This window comes from Metopolophium dirhodum, chromosome 8, assembly GCF_019925205.1.
Source record: "Metopolophium dirhodum isolate CAU chromosome 8, ASM1992520v1, whole genome shotgun sequence".
Classification (NCBI taxonomy): Eukaryota; Metazoa; Arthropoda; class Insecta; order Hemiptera; family Aphididae; genus Metopolophium; species Metopolophium dirhodum.
Window position 1 is genome coordinate 15,253,674 of NC_083567.1, and position 21,611 is coordinate 15,275,284.

The 21,611-nt window shown below is 27.7% G+C and overlaps 3 protein-coding genes and 1 pseudogene across 4 annotated transcripts; 2 read left to right on the plus strand and 2 right to left on the minus strand.

Moving 5' to 3' along the window:
- Positions 1-2,403: 2,403 nt before the first annotated feature.
- On the minus strand, positions 2,404-10,608 carry LOC132950783 (acetyl-coenzyme A transporter 1-like). Its single transcript, XM_061022342.1, has 10 exons — positions 10,269-10,608; positions 9,869-10,147; positions 9,680-9,806; positions 6,932-7,091; positions 6,712-6,866; positions 4,895-5,085; positions 3,370-3,554; positions 3,180-3,300; positions 2,885-3,100; positions 2,404-2,660 (listed from the first exon to the last, which is right to left on the minus strand). The coding sequence occupies exons 2-10, from the start codon at positions 10,100-10,102 to the stop codon at positions 2,481-2,483; spliced, it is 1,569 nt and encodes a 522-aa protein (XP_060878325.1). The 5' UTR covers positions 10,103-10,147; positions 10,269-10,608; the 3' UTR covers positions 2,404-2,480.
- Positions 10,609-10,743: 135 nt separating this feature from the next.
- Positions 10,744-12,521, plus strand: LOC132950784 (nischarin-like). Its single transcript, XM_061022343.1, has one exon. The coding sequence runs from the start codon at positions 11,025-11,027 to the stop codon at positions 12,384-12,386; it is 1,362 nt and encodes a 453-aa protein (XP_060878326.1). The 5' UTR covers positions 10,744-11,024; the 3' UTR covers positions 12,387-12,521.
- Positions 12,522-13,545: 1,024 nt separating this feature from the next.
- On the plus strand, positions 13,546-17,184 carry LOC132951152 (uncharacterized). Of its 2 annotated transcripts, none has more exons than XM_061022894.1 (2): positions 13,546-13,821; positions 16,201-17,184. In XM_061022894.1, the coding sequence occupies exon 2, from the start codon at positions 16,220-16,222 to the stop codon at positions 16,877-16,879; it is 660 nt and encodes a 219-aa protein (XP_060878877.1). In that variant the 5' UTR covers positions 13,546-13,821; positions 16,201-16,219; the 3' UTR covers positions 16,880-17,184. The 2 variants fall into 2 exon arrangements, with proteins under 2 accessions (XP_060878877.1, XP_060878878.1); XM_061022895.1 differs by having other exon boundaries at positions 13,546-13,817.
- Positions 17,185-19,332: 2,148 nt separating this feature from the next.
- Positions 19,333-20,893, minus strand: LOC132951324 (uncharacterized; annotated as a pseudogene).
- Between the last annotated feature and the right edge of the window lie 718 nt (positions 20,894-21,611).

A 21,611-nucleotide genomic window follows, 5' to 3' on the forward strand; every position in this document is an offset into this window, starting at 1 on the left:
TAACATAAATGTGACTATATGTGAGCCGCAGTAGCATATCTAGGATTTTTTCAAGGGGGGATATAAAGATTTTAATATACATAATATTCAGTAGGTAATACACATTTTATATTCATATTATTATATTATACGTCATGTTGTGTTGTGTACAAAATTTGGTATTCGGGGGGTACGCCACTGGTGAGCGCAGGGGAACTTAGATCCTATCCAACTAAAAATCTATATGTTATTGTTTATTTGTGGTGGGGGGGGGTGGGGCTATGAACCCCCTCTAGATTTCCATCCATGGTTTTAGGTATAATATAATATTATTATGTATGTATATAGTTACCTACTTATCTTCTTCTTCTTTTAGCTTCGGTCTTAAAGACTACCACTAAATACAAATCTTGCCATCTATTGATATCCTCTGCATCTTCCCTCCAACTGATTTTCATACCTATCATTTTAATGTTCTTCATCACACAGTATTCCCAGCCTATCATGGTTTAAGGAGTAATATTTAGGCAATTCACATGACATGAACATTTGTGCTATGTGCTCAAAATAAATACAAATGTTAGAATGGATTTATTTTTGAAAAAAACTTATTTTTAGCGTTCTTTAAAATTGAAAATCGACTTCCTAAAAAGCCAAGATTTTTTGTCAACGTCAGTGATGTTGCTACGCATCTGTAGGCCTGGTTAGGAAATAATTTGAGAGGCCCCCCAGTCAACGATAAATCATAAAAACTGTATCCGTAACACAACTGATGAACGATACCTAACAAATATTATAAATATTATATTGTTCTATGATATTACGGTATAGTGGCGGACTTGTCCGGAGAAGTTATGACGTTACGAGCTAACACCTTACAAATACGTCTTACCTACCGCGGACTAAGATAATAAAAGAATGGATAGGCCATGACATCTTATCACACGTGCATGAACGTTACAATTAGGAGTCTCATAATAAAATAACGATAAAACCCCTTGCTATTTTTTTTTTATAGAGTGAGAAGCATCATTTAAAAGCAATCTGTCTCTCATTCACTATCCGCATTCCGGCACGCCAACCCCTCGTACATTAATATAGGAATGGCTTATCCGTTCTTTTATTATCTATGCCTACGACCACAGAATAGATAAACACGACCTACATAATACATAAAATGTATTACATTTTAAACAAGCTAGATATAATTTAGGTATGATTAAAATTGTATTTTCAAAGCTGAAAATTATAAAATAGTTATCTTCAAAGCACTTTGTCCCAAGAAAAAGTCACTTATTTAGCTATATCTATTGAAAAAGAAATAATTACTGACCAACTAATATATAACGATATTATTGATACATTTACTGATTTAAAAAGTAGGAAGGTTAAAATAAAGGTTAATAAATGTATAATACATTTTTATATTGTACTAGGTACCTATTATATTTATTGACTTGTTAATTTATCAATATTATAATACGTGTTGTGTTGTTAATTTATTGAGTTATTCATATTGTTGTAGGTTTTAAGTATATTCGTGTCCTTTTAATATAATTTATGCAACTGACAATAATGAGTGATAACATTTTAGGCCCCGCAATTTACTCTGCCCGAGCTCCACAAATGGTCATGTTAAAATATTATAATACTATTTTACTATTTTGTATGGAATACCAGCATAGTTATAACTCCTCCAAAAATTGTTAGATAATAACAACATTTTTATTAATAAATTATTTTCCAATAAAATTAGCAAAAAATTAAGGCATTTATTTTTTTCTCTAGTTTTTGTAATGTTAGAATACTTACTTCTCACCTATTACTTTATTGTCTTTATTACTTATTTCACCTTTGTTCATAAAGTATTTATTACACATGTACTTTTTCCTAATGACTGTACATTTATGTTAATGTTAGCAACTTGCAATTATTTACTATGGTATATATTTAATACAACATTGCAGTAATATTTTTGTAAACCACGGATTAATGTATGTAGTAAACATAAAAATTTATTTATTATTCAATTAGTACTACTGACAAGACCATATATTATTACTATATTAGCCATACCTGACCTTAAGAAAATGGGATAGCTAAAAACAAAGTAGATTATAATGAAGCAAATTAATTGTATTAATCATATAACTTATTAGCACAGCTATAGATTGTAGATACTATCTTTAATCGTGTGTATAAGAAATTTCTATACATTATACTATAATAAACCAGAACGGCCAACAAAAAAAAGCCAAGGCTGAGGCACTGAATCACTCTGTATATAATTATAACATACACAAGATGTATCAGGAAGATATGCAACTTTACATATGAATGTTTCATATCAATTTAATGGTGATACAGGTATATTTGTAATTATATTATATTATAATGAATGAATAATATTATTTCTCTAACAGATAAGACATTAACACAATATTTATTCTGGTTTTCTTTTATAATAAATAAATAATAACAATCAACAATATATTTTTTATTTATAATTTTGAATGTTTTTTAGCATCAACATGCCAATGTTTCAGGTCTTTAGATTGCAGGTTACGTATAATTTTTGAAAAATATTGATACCACACGATTCCAAAAATTGTACAAAGGAATGTTTCTAAATAAAATCCATCAATTGTAATTTCACACTTTCCATCTGATGTTTGACAAGCCTGGAACATAAACATACATTAAATATTTAAAAAAAATAATTAAATTTGAAAAAATTATTTACTTATAATATATTCAACATTAATATGTTACAATACAACGCCAACAATAAATATGTGGTATAAAATATGATTTTAATATAATTTATTTGATATTATTTTATTTTTATTATTAAATATTGTTGTGTTAAGGTAACTTATACTTATAAAAATTATTATTTACTAACATTAATTTCTGTTTCAGTGGAACATGTGTTATTTTCATTGATTGAACATTGTTTGTATGTCAAAAAATCAGTCATCCATAATGCAGCAGTATTAGCCCAAGCGCCTCCTAAATTTGTTAATGTATTTAACAAAGTCATATTAGTGCCACCAAATAATGGATCACTTATACGGGCAAAAAATGCCATCACAGCCACAAACATTGAGTACATAGTCAACTATGTAAGAAAAAAAAAATAATATTATTATTCAAAGTATCTTAGAACAATTAAAACTGTCAGTAATATTATTCTATACCTGATGTAGTAAAAATGAACTCAATACTAATATATAATAGAACATTGAAACATTACCATCTTGATCAATAAAATATGGTGTAAAGTAAACAATGGCGACAATGACAATACCAATTAATAATCTAAATTATATAATTTTTTAACAAATTATTAAATAATATAATATATATGTTTATTTTATATACTTTTACCTGTACGGTATAGATTTTAAATATATATTCATTGGTTTGGGTCCGGCTGTGTACTTGGTTATCAATACTGGTATAATAATTTGGAGTGGAATTGATAACAGTCCAATTAAAGCAATATCGTCTTTAGGAATACCTTTATCAATGATTTTTAAACTAGAAACAACATCAATTGCACTAAATCCTATCTAAAATATAGTTATTAAAAAATATTAATAAATATTTCTTATAATATACAAAACTATAGGTGTATTATCTTTTTTATTATTACCAAAATGTATTTTCAATTAAACTTTAAATATTAAAACAAAATGCTCATTCATAAAAAAAAGGATTAAATATAATTCAAATATGACCATGGAAATACGTAAGGGATTTTTTTTTAAGTAATTAAATTTTTTTTTCGTTAGTTAATTTTCTATCAAAATAAGGATGTGTTAAAATTCACAAAATATTTAAATATACAAAATCATTTTAATTCGGTAAATTATGCAACACTAATTTTTGAATTTGAGTTGTAGCCTGTGTATATAGCATGTACTATGAAACAAATTTGTGTCAAAACAAATGTTGAATATGCAGCTTTCTAAGAAATATGCAAATGTATTAAGTTCAAAGCTCTGCTAATTACTATTAACCTAGATGTTTTACTTAGTATGATTTTATAAAAACATTTATCAACTTTGAATTTTCAACCAGTAATATAAAAAAAAAATGCTTATTTTTACCACAGAGGGGTTTAAACAGAAATTTGTATAAAATTGCAAAAAAGTACAGAAAACTTCAACTATGATCATACATTTTTTTAATATTTAACTTCATATCAGAATAATAGATGTGAAAAGTATTAATTGATCATATAGAATACTAATTATTTGACTTTGATATTGTATCAAAATATTGAAATTGTAGTATAGATTTAAGTATTTAAATTTAAGAATAAATGATTTTATTCTCATATTGCCTAAAACCCATGGATTATAATTAGAGCGGGGATTTATGTGTGTTAAAAACCAACCAAATATACGCTAAAAAATCTTAAATATGCATAAATATATACACTAAAATTTTGAAATATGCATGAAAAATAAAAATATATACATAAAAAAATGTATTTTTTGAACACTAAAATTGTAAATTAAGCCCTTATAATAGAAAAAATGGGTAAATATCGAAATATTTTTGCATATTTAGTTTATATGCACTAAAAAGTTTCATTTTTTAAATCGTTATGTCATGAAACAAATGTTGTGTTCACTTAGGATATCATACGATCAACCAGAATAAATATGTAAATGCATATAAATCCGCGCTTTAATTATAATCATAGGTAACATTTTAGGCAATATTTTATGCATGCACTATATGTAAATATTATTATAAAACCATATCTTAGATTAAATTGTTATTATTATGTGCAGAATATAATAAATACATATCATACTAGTTGTTGAATTAAAAATCAAAATCAAAATTAATAATATATTATTAATATTATAAAATTCATTTTCTAGCTTTTTAAATTTACCTTAGCAGTAAGTAATATTATTGATAAGGTTTTAACGCTTGGTAATTTCATAATATCTCCAAGAAGCTTATATGTTTGATATAAATTTAAATCATGACTATCATGTTCAGATGATTCGTTGTTTTCATGTTTAAATATAGCTACCAATGTTGTAGCAATCATAAATGTATAACCCCAGAAATATAAAAAACCTAAAAATAGAAATTCATAAATTAGTAAAAAAAATATAGTTATGTATCAGTTAGTAGTTATATCTAAATATAATAAAAAACATTTTAAAGAGAGTCGATGAAATCCACCTTGCTTGTTCTTACAAGGAAAAGTTTTTATTCTAATTTTTCAAATTAATTTGGTAACAGAACTTAGTTGCATTAAAGGAATTTAACCTGTCTATTTTCTCCTAAAATAGACCCATCTTATGCCAACTGTACCATCTCTCCTAGTCATCGAATAAAACTTTTGAAAACATATGAATTTGTCATGAAGTTTTCTTGATAACAACTTTGCCACTTTTTTAAAGGTTTTTATTGAACTTTGAATCTAGTCGGATTGTCTGTCTGTACGTTTGTCCGCACTATTTCTCAAATATGACTTAACATACAGAAATAATGAAGATATATTCTGAGCTCTAATAGTGCATGAAGAAGAGCTTTTTCTAAAATTTGATTGTTTTGAACGAAAATATCGGTTGCTAGCGCAGCGAGTTATGTGCGATGTGAACGATACTGCGGTGGCTGTATCATTTTAGGCTCCATATTATCATCGGTTTCCTTGTCCGAATGATGGTGTATGCGTTAGAATATCTTTACAGAAAGACTGTAGTACTGTACAATTCCAAGCTTAAGTGGTGGGGAAGCTTAATGGTTAGTTTCGAATAATCTAAACCAAAAAGATTCCTTTTATGCTTTTCATTTTAAGTTTGAGAATTAAGCTTTGTTACTAGTGTTAAATAAATTATAATTTTAAAAAAAACTAAAAAAGGTTTTTATTTAACTTATTAGTAAAAAGTATAAAATAAATTCTAACTAATGGCATAGTGAGTATGATAGTACTTTCACTGTTGAAGTGTGAAACCTGGCGGGCTTTACTAGATTAATCAACATAGACCTTTCTAATAATACAATTATTATTGCCCAATTAATCTTCATTTCTACATTCATGTTGACACCTGTTCACACTTCGGTGTATGAAGTTCATATGCACTTGTATTCTTATATATTAGTATCTGGCTGAATATATTCACATCTTTAATTTTGATTTGCTCAGCTTTGCACCAGGTTTTTATTTGAGCACACTTCAATAGTGAGTTAGAATTTTAAATTTTGAATATTAAGAGTTTTAAAATGTTAATAATATATTATATTGAAGTTGAAAAATTAACTTAAGAAGTAAGAAAGTTGTTTTCAAGTAAATTCTAATATGTTTTCAGATATTTTATCAGATAAATATTTTGTTCATATGATTGGCAAAAATTGATAATTTTGACCAAAAAAAAAACAAAATAATTAAAATTGGTGTAATGCGTTATTGACATGTGCATGCACTTGCCGGAGTGCTCAGCTATTTATTTTATACATGACCTGCATGCATACACATATAAAATAGACTCCTTACAGTCGGGATCAAATCTCCTTTAGTTTGTTCCCCATAAATAATTGTTTACATACATTAGTTTTAATATTTGAGTTGGTTTGTTTGTTGCATAGATTCAAATGTTAAAAAAAGAGGGGAAAAAAAAAACAACTGGACTTCATCTGATAGTAAACGAACATAAATAATATGAACTAAACTACCTATGTAATATATTTGAAGATTACCTTGTAATGTGATTAAACCCTCGGTACTTTCAGTAAATCGTATCCATTTATTACAAAAAGTAGGTGATTCTAATGTTATGAACACAACATAGCCAAGAAAAGCACCTATTGTCTGACCTACACTATTACATGTTGAGGCATATCCAACATTTTCTCTGTAATTATTGTTTAAAATTATAAATTAAAAAAATTAAATCCATGCCAACATGTAAGTACCAACTTTCTTAACATTGTTAATGCCCAACCATCAACAGCAATATCTTGTGTAGCTGCTAAGAAATTCAAACAAAAAAACATTAATGTCAAAAATGTAGTGTTTGGATCTTCTGTAAACACTAGCCAATCATTGATGTTCATTGCCAAAAATAACAGAAAAAAACCTGAAACATTAAGTCAATTAAATATATATAGTGTACAAAGTACTATTAAAAATATTAAAATCATATATTTATATTTTTGACGAATACATTTATTGTATGTACATCAATAATATATTAGATAAATAAAAAAAAAAAATAAATAATATAAACTAAGCATAATTCTTATTATTTTACACCGGTAGTAATTATCTTTATTTATTATTTAAGTTTTTAATCAAATATAGATTTGTCTAGTTTCATATTAGATGAAGATATGCAGTAAAGAATCAAACTATCATAATATGTTATACATATATTATATAATGATCTAGCCTAACTGAACATTAAAATAGAAAAGAAGATAGCTATACATTTTTTCTGGATGAATATTCTAAAATTAATTGAGGACATGGCACCCGCACGTGTTGCCTACTTATAACATAGAAAGTTTTACGCTCAATAGATCACATTTAGCTCTGTTAGTTTAAAAAATAGAGTGAATTGCTTAAGAAATTTCCTAGATAATAATCTAACCTTTAAATTTTATGAAAGGTCAATTCCTTCTAATTTTTAAACTAACAGAGCTATACATAGTCTGCTGTTTTTTTTCCAATGATAAGAAGCAAGTCCGGATTAAAGGGGGGGGGGCACGGTCACGGGGCCCATATTTATCCCCAAAATATATTTTTTAACGCGTCCAATACAGTTACGTGTAAGTGGATGTCGCTCTACTGTCCAGTAGATTATAAGAAGGTCTCTGTATAATGGAATGTATTAAATTTGAATTCAATGATATCATGATTTCAACATAAAGTACCTTATCTTTTAGCAAATTGGATCAAGATGGTACTTTAGAGAGGTCATTTTTTGATTTTCTCAATAATTATTTAATGCCACAGAAAAAACTACTGACAAATTACGAAAACCTGCTTAATTGTTATCATCTTTAACTTAAAGTCTATAATTATTGAATAATAAAAATTTAAGAAATCCACTGATAAACCGTCTCCGCTCAGAATCGTTTTTCTTATACAATGATATTATATCATTGAATTCAAGTTTAATACAATCCATTATACATTGTCCCACTTGTAACCTACTGTACAGCAGAGCAACATCCACTTACCAGCTTTTTTTATTCGTTTCTATGGTGATAAACAAAACGTTGGAAATTAAAATCCCATTTTTAGCGGTATTTTTTAATTTGTCAGTGGTTTTTCCCGTGGCATTAAAATGACCTCTTTAAAGTACCATCTTGATCCAATTTGCTAAAAGATAAGATGCTATATGTTGAAATCAAAGCACTCCTTCTGGTAGAAATTTTGTATACAGAATATAAAAAAAAAATAAGTAAATAACACCATCGAAATACCACTAGATCCCTCAGTCCGCTCAGAATCTAAAAATTATGTAAGTATGTAGATAAATTATTAATAATTATAAAATAATATTATGTTCTCAATTTTATATCACAAAAAATTACTATAAATAATGAACTATGTTTTCCAACAATTTTGTTTGTATGTGGTTTTTTTGAGCATTTTAGATTTCTGATTTAATTATTTAAGTATTTAAAAAGGTAGTTATAAGAAATAAATATTTAGCCCTTGTAAATTAGGTATTTCAGTTAAAGTACCTATTAATGCATATTTTACTAAAATTTAGAGGACCATAGTTAATAACCTAGTGAACCAAAATTGATCATTTTACTGTCAAAATGTTCAAAAAAAAAGCTTTACCAGAAAACATCAAAAAATATGGTGGTTACCATTTGAAAAAATAAAGTCGATTTTAATATTGGTACAACTGCGTGTTTAAAAATTTTGAAAATGTTACAAAAAAATTGCCTTTTAAAAAATAGAGAAACACGTCTTTTTTTGTTTTAACGAAATTCTATATCATCGATCCATAATAAATTGTTAAAAAAAAGCCGCTTACAATGCCATGAGATATATCCTGTATATTTTTTGTATAGTAAAAAATTATAGTCGTTAATATTTAATGATACAATTTTGAAGTTTAAGTTGAAAGGGGGCCTACTAAGTGTATGGTGTACCAGGACTCAATTGATCCTTAATCCGGGCTTGATGAGAAGTAATTTTGTATGCTATACAGTCTACACATTACATAGTATATGTACCTATTTATGAAATAAATTTATTTAAAAAAATGCTTTTTATTTTGATGACTATGTTCATTATTAGTTTTGTTATGTATTTACACAGGAAAAGGAAGTTGACCTATCTATCCATCCCATTAAACCAACACTGATGAAAGATTTTTTTTTTCAAATTAAAATTACATAATTATCACTTTTCTTCAGAATATAAATTATAATATATTTATATTAGAAATATCTAATAAAAGTTTATTTCTCGTTAAATATGATAATATTTTTTAAAAAATTATAAGACTAAATAAGACAAAAAAAAGTGGGTTCATTAAACATTGGTTTTAAATTTTTGAAAAATTGCTCTTTGCTTTGAAAAGGTTTCTGACCCCGGCCCTATATTGAATGTACTTTGTATTACATATCTTATTGGAAAAACCCTTAGTTTATAAAGTTATGATTAATAAAATTATAATTTTTTAATTTTTTATTTACTGACCAATTAAGTATTGTACAGGAACAAGCCAGGTTTTTCTTCTACCAAACTTTGGCCAAAATATAGAATCAATAATTGGTGCCCATAATAGTTTTAAACTAAATGGCCATGTAGAAAAGCTAAATTGGGCCTAAAATTGTAATACAATTAATAAAAACTACAAATAAAATATTATATTATAAATGATTCAACCTGTTCTTTGTATGTTATATGTTTCTTCTGCATTATTATTGGTATAGCTGCTGAAAGTCCGAGTGGTACCCCTTGTAATGTGTACAAAAATAACAAAATTGCTATGTTTAGCCTATCACCAATTGTACAAGGTACAGCTTTAGATACTTGCAAACCATGTTTCTTTTGCTTTAGACTAAAATTGTCTAGCTTATCTTCGAAGACCATAGCTTTTCTTGGTTTGACTTTACTCATTGTTTTTGGCTAATGTTACTGATGAACAATGTTTTTAATTGTAAACTATAACAGAAATGTAAAATTAATTCACTACAATACAATTTTGAATACTAATGAAATCAATAATAAATTGATTAGTGATGAGTTGTACACCTAATGCTATTTGTATATAAGTAATACTGACTCAAGTAGGTAGGTTTAGCCGTGTAGGTACATAGATAATGTCATCTAAATAAGTTTTATTATGAATGACATTAATCTAAACTTTATTTTGCACATTGTTTTTATTTTACATTTACACAATTACAGTACTACACTAACTGATAATTAGCACTGGCCACTTCGTAGTTGTCACTCGCCAGTAATGAATACTGAATACTTGTCAGTTAATAACTATTTTTTTTTATAATAATAAAAAATTAAAATCCACGTATAAGAAAATATATATACCGGTTAACGCATGCGCAAAGTGTACATAAATATAACACATATAATATAGATAATACATTTATCATAGACCAAGGCGTCTACACGTCAGGATAACACTGTATTCTGTGACGTCTATGGTCTATCTATATATTATTCTCATAGATAATATTCTTATATCATTTATATTTCGATGTTTATTATTATCTGTGGTCAAAAATTAAAATCTGTTATCATTTTTACCAAAGAATGAAGATAAACAATCTTGCATTTCTCAAAGTTTATTTTTCTGATATTATATTAGTCTATTTTCTGTTGATGTTCAATGTTGTTTATTTGTATTCGTACTTTGTGGTGCTTTGTACACATTTTTCTGTCTTTGTGATTAACTGTTAACATTATAATGATTCAGTTTCAATAATTTGCTGTGTCTCACTTAGGAATTTACATGTTTTTCTAAATAAATAATTAATAATAATTGTATACATCTTGAAGATTAAACAGAGTATACAAAATGTCTTGTTATGTACAATATTGTCATGAATGTAACATTGCTATTTGTAAGGCCAAAACAGATACTGATGGGGTAACATATTATCATATCAAAGTAAATGTTGGCGATGTTACTTGGAGTGTACAAAAACGATACAATGAATTTTTGGAACTGCACAAAAAATTAGTGAACGAACATACTGTGACCAAAGACATACTGCCAGGAAAAAAAATAATTGGGAACAAGGAACCAAATTTCATTGAAAGACGTCGGGTTGGCTTGGAAATATATCTACAAACTGTTTTGTCATTTTTACAAAAGTCAATGCCTGAAGAATTATTAGAGTTTTTAGAATTCCACAAGTATGATGTAATATTAATTGTCAAGAAACTAGCTGTAGAATTTTTTAAAAATGGAGATGATTACCTTTTGAACGATAATGGTTTTAATTTTAATGTATTACTATTATATGCAATTAGTGAAAGATTAAAATTACCTTGTCCGGATAGTGAAAATAACGAGTATAATTTCAGCCATGTATTAGATTTTTGTTCAAAGTTTAAATATTTAGCAATTAAAGGAGGAAATCATTATGTTGGTACAAGTAATATAATTTACAATAAATTAAGTTTTGAGCTATCATCTTTTAAGAATGTGAAAAAATTTGAATGTTATAATATTGCCTATAATATGATATACAATTTGATGACATTACGGGATACAGTACGTATAATTACAGTATACAATTCAAAGCTTAAAACTCCTGAAGATATTTTACTAAGTGATAATGTTCATAAAGAATGGTCCTCTGACATGGATTCTAGTATGATTTGGAATAAAGTAAAAGTAGTTGATTTCAGTTGGAATGAAATACTAACATTAAAAAGTCTCACAGTTTTAACTCCAAACGTTAAAACAATAAATTTAAATGGAAATTTATTGAATACTATTGAAGATTTGTCACCTCTTAGTTATCTCAGTCACTTATCACTATCAAGTAATAATATTACTGAAGTACTCGACCTTCATACAAAACTTGGAAATGTTATATGTTTAAATCTGTCTTCAAATAAAATTTCTAATTTGGAAGCATTTTCAAAATTATTTTCACTAGAAATGTTGGACTTGGGCTCAAACTTAGTTGAAGATATAGATCAGTTAGAACACTTGAGTGGGTTACAAAATATGAATTATTTAGTTTTGTCTGGAAATCCTGTATCTACTGTAGTTGATTATAGAATTAAGGTACTAGGGATACTGAAAAAAAGAACTTCAGATTTTTGTTTAGACAATGAGCGACCCACTCAAAAAGAGCTAGATACTGTGGCAATAATGCATGCAATAAAGGTCGCCAAAGAAGGAAAAACATTATTTGATAGATGATTTAGATTACAGAAAATCTTATATCATTGTAATTAAACTACCTATATTATTTATTTTTATTTGTTATTTTATATTATAAATAATAATCACAAATCAAAATTTGATTTGTGTCTTGTGATAATAATAATATACCTATTACCTACTGAATTATATTTTCATTTTGTTAATCATTTTTATGTTTTTTATTATGTTAAAATCATTCACCTATTTAAAACTGTGTAAAGGTGTGAAGTATAAAATATTTTTATTATGACATTTTGTATCATGTAAAAAAAAAAATCAAATTAATATACATTATAAAATATTGTTATATTGTAATTTGTAACCATTTTTTTTTTATACTCATAAGTTTTAATCAAATGATTAGAAAACAGCATACTTATTTAGTCGGCTAACCCACAATTACAATTTAAGATCTAATAACGTGCTTGTATACAATATCACAATGACAAGATAAGTGGATTATTAATAATAATTTATTACTTTTTTCTCCAGTTCCTCACTTTTACTGTAGTATTATGACTGAAAATGTCTTATAAATTGAGTGTTTACTATTTGCTACTTTGTTATTGTACTTAAAACGGCTCTATGAGATTGGATTTTCCGTGCATTTATACCTAAGAGGTGGCAAAGGCCAAAGAATAAACATACTTCTAGTTGTCCAATTTAAATTTTGAATTTGTTACTCATTTTCATGTTTTGGAGGAAAAACTTTTTTTAGTTTCATAATCTTATTGGCCTTTTAAAAGTTTAAAATACATATACATTTGAGAAATTAAGTACATTTATTTGAATCGATATTTTAAAATATTGAAAATCTATATCTCACAAAATATTGAATAGACAATAACAAAAAAAAATTTTAAATCATTTTTCAAAATTAAAACGGGACTATAGTAGTACTATTCAAATATACAGTCTGTGAATGTGTGAACAGTGTAGAATCTACAGCTGATATATACTCATATATTAGTATATATCTGTGGTAGTATCAAGAATGCCCATATTCGGGCGTGCAATCAGTGGTATCTTAATCAGATAGCTAAACAGTGCCACCACCAAACGAATAAATTCCTATTTATATGGCTGTTCAAAGGTTGGCAACAGAATTAACCTTGTCAAGTTTCAACATTGGTTGTTATTATGAGTTTTGACTTTTGGATAACGGCTTTGCGGTTTACAAGAGCACAACACACTCAACACAGCAATTGCGCCATTTCTCATGACAAATTACAAAATAGTGAATTCAGAGTACTGTTTGGTGAGTTTAAGCCAACATTGTCAATAGTCAATGTGGCATTACGGCTTACAAAATACAATTTATATACGCCAGTTCGTTATTACTTTATACGATTAATTAATAGTTATTACGTTTACTACGTTTTACGTTCGCAGTTTAGTGTCAATTTTAATTGAAAATATCCATTGTGTGTAAGTAAGTATATTATTAATTTTAATGCTGTTATTGAAATTAAATAATTATGGAGACATATTTGACGATTAATATCTTAATCTGTGAATATTTGGATTGTATTTTTTTGAAAAAATTAATTAAGTATGTTATTTATTTGATCGGTAGCATCTACCTAACTTGTTTTAAATTTGTGACAATCTTATTAAGTTTAAAATTTCATTGTATTTCATATGAGTGTCCATATAAACACTGTTACTCTGCATAATATATAGGTAGCAGTTTAGGCTTCCTCTCGATAGTGCTTTTGTTTAGCTGTTATCTAGGCCTCCCATTCTGCTTGTCTAATGCCAGATTCCCATGTCTGGCGTACTTGCCAAATATTTGTGTATACTTGCCATGCTTTAGGAATTTCCACTTTGACGACTATTTATTTTCATTGGTGATGTAATGGTAAGCACCACCGTTACATTATTTATATTTTATTATAAGTTATAACAAACATGAAACGTGTATTATAATTTATGTATTTCAAGATGTGTGTGTTCCCTTACATTTGTTCTGTATTATCACCAGATTAGGTAAATATTATATTATATTTTCGTACTATACCTAGTTTTATGAAAAATGTATTTTATTTCATTAGATTTATTGTGAAATATATGTTTTATTTTACATATTAAGTATGCTATGGTCAGATTCATAAAAATTGGTCATTTTTATATGTATATTTTAGGAATAACTATAGTACATAATATTCTAAAATTGTTTGTTTCTTTACAGTTGGTTATTTTAACACTTGGAACAGTCGTCTAATATTCCATGTCCTTACTTACTTATTCGTAAGATGGTTGTATAAGAATATTGATTTGTAATAATGTGTATTAGTATGAAAGGAGTTCCATTTATAGTGAAAAAATCATTATAATTTGTAACATAGAAATATTCAAAGTGAACAATTTAATATCTATAAACTAGGTACTTTGCCTGTACAATATTTTTGACATTTCATTTTATGTTAACATTTTTGGCATATTAGGTGTGTGCTCTAAATTTTACATCTATTTGTTCTTGAGTTTCTACGGTTAATTTGGTTATAAGAGGATTAAAATATATAAGAATATGTTTGCTAAATGTCTGTCGAATTTAAGTTATTAAGTTTTTGTGTGTTTTCTAAAATTCATCCATAACGTAAGTTTTCAAGAGTTTGTGAAGATTTTATTACATAAGTTTGTTTGTATAAAATCACTTTGGTTTTTATTTTTGTTAAGGCATCCAGATCTAGGTTGTCAAAACCAGTTTAATATGTTACCTCTTAGATCTATAAGTCATCTTTTATTTCTAGTTGGTAGAATATTTAGTTGTTACTTAGACAACTTTTTCTTTAAGTTGTTTAATAATAATTCAAAATGTTCACAAATTTTAGATGAGTGAAATATTTATTAAATTGGTGTCTTTCTTTAAAGAATATTTTATTCTACAATCTACAACTTAGTGTCTTGTCTTACTTAACATTGAAATCATCTCATGCTCCTTCATTTGGTATTTATCTGTCACTGATAGTTCATAATATAAATGTAGGTCGTCCTATGTTCTATAGTTATAACTATAGTCTATAAGTGCTTTTTCCGATTATTGTTGGTAAATGTGTCATGTCATGTACTCATGTGAAAGGAGAGCAACTTTACAATATTACTTTACTTTAATATGCTAGTTGTTGTATCACTTGTTTTTATGATTTCTTACCCATTTGATTATAATTTGAAAGTAGAATTTGGAAGTACACTACTCGTGGGAATCCGGCTTAACATACTCCTCATGTGGTGAGTGCTTGGTCCACTCACCCTTTGAAAGATTACCATCTAAGGGGGAATCTAGGTATAATTCTAAAAATTAATTTTCAAGTACCACATTAAGGAAGGAAACCAACTATATCAATTTTCTATTTCTGTAGCATCAATTAGGTACAAGAGTTATAATAAAATTTTTTTTTTTAGTAGACCATTAGGTAAACTGAGTTTTCCTAATAAAATATTTGTACATTGAACCTATGATTTAGTAGATAATCATTCCTCTATTGAGTACAATATTGTATAGGTATACCAAGTTATATGTTTAACGTGAAACCCTCTATTTAAAATATTATTTATGCTTTTGAAAATATTTTTTTATATCACTAAGTTGTGTTACTGAACAATATTATTTAAACAATTTTTATCGTACATTTTCATTTAAAAAAAAGTAAACACCTTCATAGTAAAATAAATTCTCAAAAAAGTTGTTTCTTAACAACTTTAAATAATATAAAAAAAAAAATTTACTACGCTTAAAGCTTTATGCGGTGGATACACCTAATATATCAAATTTATTACCTAAAGAAATGTTAATATTTTTTTGTTACAGATTAATTAATTTAATAATTATGGCTAATCTGTCATCTGCTCGTAAGAAAAAACCTAACCGCCGCTACAAATTGTCTATTGGAGATGAAGAAAATTTCGAACCCCCAATACAATCATCAACTCCATCAAAAATGTCTAAAAAGAATTCAAAAAGAATTCTGAAGGATAATAATTCATTAAACATAAGTGTCATTAATAAAGATGATCGAAACAAAACAATAAATGTAGAAACTTATTGCCACAAACCTATACTGCCTGTTATAGAAGAAAATGCTAAGTACGGTCGAATTGCGGAACTTTTTTGTAGTGATCCAGAAGACGAACCTACCGAGACACAAAATCTAACCGTCACCACAACAAATGATTCCGACGATAAATGGACTACTTTTTCAGATATTTCTGAAGATCAAAGCTGTAGTAATGTAACAGATTTACTAGCTGAAATTGAAGCAGATGTAGATATCAGATTTAAAAAACCACCACGAAGATCATATCCCGGAAGAAAAAGAATAAATAAAAGTTTGTTTGAAGAGAAAGAAGAAGAAGAAATAGATGTACAAATAAAAAAAAAATGTAGAAAACATAAACAAAAAAAAAAGGATCCACAAGAAGAAGCATTTGTACAATCAATGAACGAGCATTTTGGAGATATTGAATCTTTTAGTTTAGCAGTGGAATAACATAAAATTACACTTAAAAAAAAGAAAAAGAAGTAAATAATTACTGAGTCTGAATTGATAGATTTTTCAAAATTTGTTATTGTAAATTATTATATATATTATATTATTATATGTCTTATGTTGTATAAATATTTTTCTAAATCTTTGTACTAAAACCAATCTTATAATTGTATTAAATTGTTTATTAGATTTAAGATTAACTTTAATCAATTAGAAACATGGACAAGTAACTAATTATTGTTTATTTTAATGATATGTACTATTATTAAGTCTGTTTAATACATTTATTTATTTTTATAGTTGTATCTATGTCAACTTGTTTTTTGATAAATCAATTTAAAATTTGTGGAAAACCACAAATTACTGAAAAAGGTAGTATGCCATGGCTACCTACTTCTTCTTTGTTGGTGTAGTATGCTACATACCTACTAAAAAAGTTTACGGGTGCTTACCATTTTGACATACTGATTAATTACAATTTATTTAATTAAAATATACTTAATGTATTGATGATCATCATTGTTAAGTATTTTAATACGTAAGCTGTGTTTACGTTATACCAAATATATTGACAACTGTCGAGTTGTGTTTAAATTATAGATTGCTGCAGTGGTGTAGTGGGTATACGGCGTATAACGACTTCTCCAGTTTTTGGTTAATGCGTATACTTATAATATAATTTGTGATACGCAGGTATACGGGTATACTGTTTAGCTATAAATCAATAATATAAATAGTATTAACGAATAGCCAATAATACCAAACATATTTCCTTGTTATCATGTTCATTAGGAACTGTTCTTATTTTTACATTTTACACATCTATTTTTAACTTCATTGCATGGATTTCTATTTATTATATATATATATTATACGTCTAAAATTATAAGCTTATCGATAACGATAGCCGACGCTGAGATTCACGGTCACATGCATTACTAAAATAATTTTGTCAAAAAATATTATTTTATGTACCTACACTGTGTCACACAATAATTACATAAATATAACAATTGATCTACAAAAAACGATGTTTTCATTTATTTTTAATCATTCAAAGTTGTGATACCTGATTTATATACTACCAAGTATACATTTAAGACTATAAATATTAATAAATATTTAGGTTTTTTGACTTAAAAAGAAGTGGTGATAGGGGGGTTAAGAAATTAACATAGGTAATCATAAACAATTTAAATATATAATCATATATTTTAGAAGTATGATTGTAAACTATAGAGACTCAATTGCGGTAAGGTAGTAGTTAAGTGTATTTAATTATATATATATCATTAGTAATAGCGTAGTATATATAGTAGTTGGGGGGGGGAGAAGCCCCCCCACGTTTACATATCAAGCACATTAAAACGTATACTCATTACTCAGTAAAAAAATTACGACTACATCACTGGATTGCTGCCATTATCTTTCAGTTGGTGGTCTAACATATATGTTGCTTAACACAGCAAACTAAAAAAAGTTAACATCTAAAAGTAAGTTATTATGGGATTTGGAGGATATTTAGCAGTAATATACCGGTAGATAGATACCAATTGATATTCAGCTATTATAGTATTGTATGACCAACAAACGTTATAATATGTTGTTTAACTCAATAACTCAAGTCACAGTTATTTTCCTGTGATAAAATTAAATAAAAATTTAACAGAAGAGTATGTATGTCATATTTTCCTATAAGTAGCATACTGCACGTGTACAGGTTTTTGGTAGGTAGCATACTACACGAGTACCAATAAATCTACTGTACTGTCTGTGTTCCCCAGTGTTTAAGGAACTAATGATTATCTTACAATTGCTTCAAATAGTTCTAATCACATGGATTCTATTATATTTAGTGATTACCATTTATGGCTAATTTGAAGACTGTTTAGTATATTTCCTCCACAATTAAATTGGTCTGAATCAAAATTATCAGTAAACCATCAAAATATACATACTTAAATTACTTACATTTTCATTATGTTTCTGCATGCCTGTTTAAGAGTTTAGGTTACAATATAAAATTAGAGCCTAATTATAGAAAATGTTAGCTCACAATAAGAATCCAAAACAGTTTAATCAGACACACTAACCACAGATTATAGAAAAACTGACAGAAGTGATACAACTAATGCTTAAGTATAAGTGTACAACTTAAATGTGTATATCTTTACACCACCTACATCTATACACAGCAGGGTTGTGTTTGTATGCAATTTTTTCTTTGACAAAACACAATAATAGGGTAATTTATTAATTGTAAAAAAAAAAATAAAATTGCAATAGAATTATTATAACATGTAACTTATCTACTTTGATCAATGGGGCAAGTATTAATGGAGTTCAGTTTATTTTAAAGTTTTATGTAACATGTAAACTGAATTATTATATAGTATTACAATCATCATAATATGATAATTTTACTTATTTTATCTTTAAGGTTATTTATAATAACGCAGTACATTATTTCAATGGCGAGTATCAGTGAAGTTAAGATAACTTTAGTAGGTAACATATTATAATTATCGTAATACTATGTAATAATTAAGTTTACCTGCATGTTACATAAAATTTTAAAATAAACTAAGCTAGTAAACTCCACTGATACTTGCCATTGGTCAAATTATAGATAAGTTTACATGTTATAATAATTCTATTGCAATTTTTTTTTTGTACAATTAATAAATTACCCAATTGGTTATTACTTATTATACTTATTCAGTTTACATGTTACATATGCAAAAGTAGCAAAACACATTACATAACAAATAGATGCGCTTGTCGGAAAATAAGCAAAATACTAAAATGGTTATTATCATATTATAATGATTGTAGTTCTTAAAAATATGTCGAAAAATCGTCAAAATTGTTAATAATTATCCGTAAAATTACAATTTCAGCATACCCTACGATTGATCGTCTTCCAAATGATATGCTAGCCGGAACCCTTGAAGCCGTGTCTCGCTTCTCGGAACTGCCGTCACCTCCAAAAGTTCCTCTTCCTTATCATATCTCCATCTCCACGGGTCCGGCACGCACCGCCCGCACCTCGATCTGCAGCCGGAAGCTTTATAGTCCGAACGGACCTGCCTGCGCCCAGAACGAACACTCGGGCCGGTTTCACAGACGTGGGCAGCATTTCCATGGTGGTGGTCTTCCGGCAAGGGCTGTTTTCCAGACTCGTCCTTTGCTTGTCGCTTCCCGATCCTAATCCCGTGCAGGATGCTGCCGCCATAGTATTCGCCGTCAAGCACCAAAGCATCCTCCTCTCGCTCCGTTGAGAGTATACTGCCGGCTTGAGTCGGCCGCTTATTGTAGTGCACCTCGAGCCGTCGTCGCAGTCCCACGAGAACAGCATGGGTGGCTCGGTGGCCGCCCGGCGTCCTGGTCCGACACTCCGCCGAAAATGTCCTCTCGCCGTCCTTCGTGCAGTATGTCTATGAGCCGGGCATTCCCTGATTTCCAACCTACGTTTCTACTCGACGGTTTGCCCGAATCGTCCGGTTAAACAAATGTCTTAGATCATAGTTATTATGTTAATTATGTTTTAGATTAATAAAGAAAAATGTATGGATTAATATTGATATATGTTTATATGGCTTATATGTTTTTTTTTTAATACTAGGAAAATGTTAAGATTTGGAGCAACTTTATAATGTTTTCAAATTATTTTGCTTTTGACTCATTGAAGCATGATCTGGAGGGTGCTTAGCACCCCCAAATTTTTTCATGTTAATTTACATTTGAATAGTCATTATGTATAAAAAAAAAAAACAGTTTTTGTTATGTTATTTTGTATTTTAAATAATAATATTATTATTTAAAAATCTAATCAAGTGATATTCTGATGAAATGTTTGTGTATGTAGAGTGTAGACGGGTAATGCGTAAGACGTGTAATAAAAACATAAAATCATAGTGGACATTTTAAATTTAGATTATTTAAATACTAAATACTAAATACCGTAGGGGTGTCGATAACACCCGTTCGTACAGCAATTCGGCGAAAACGCATCGCTGGACACAATACATTTGCAGTGTGACAAAATATATTACTCAGAATACTCCATGTTTCTATGGATAAACCCCAATCCACTATTGCCACTGTTATAATTTTATCATTGATAATGATAGTAATTAGTAAATAATTCTATTTATACTATATTATAGTGACCAATGTTTTCGAATTACTATTTGCTTGTATTTATCGTCTTCATTCATTAATATTTAATAACTAACCGCTCGAATAGACAACAGTGAACGTGTGAATTCGTACGTTTATTTGGAAGAACCATTTGGATTATTTTTGTTTTATAAGTAATTTAGTCATAAAATTTTACTCATAACAAAATGTTTTCAATATTTGAAAACTATAAATATAACAAAAAAACGACCAATTGTGAAGCTAATGGAGAAATATCTGCCACTGCCAGTTAATAAAAACCTATAAAATCTCTAAACTAAAATTAAAGTTTGCACTGTCATCTATCTCAGTGGTATTAGCAAAATTATTTTAGACTCTTACCATTGTTTTCTCGTTTACACTTCCAATCAGTTCAGCTACTTGTGAAAGATCCTTTTCAGCCTTAAGAAAAATTTAAACTTGGCCTAGGGTATCAATGGGCCAACAGAGATTAGTAGATTTGTCAATATTGTATATTGAAAAAGACTTGACCAATCAAATTGATGTAAATTAAGTATACATATTTTTACATATTTATATATTTATTTTA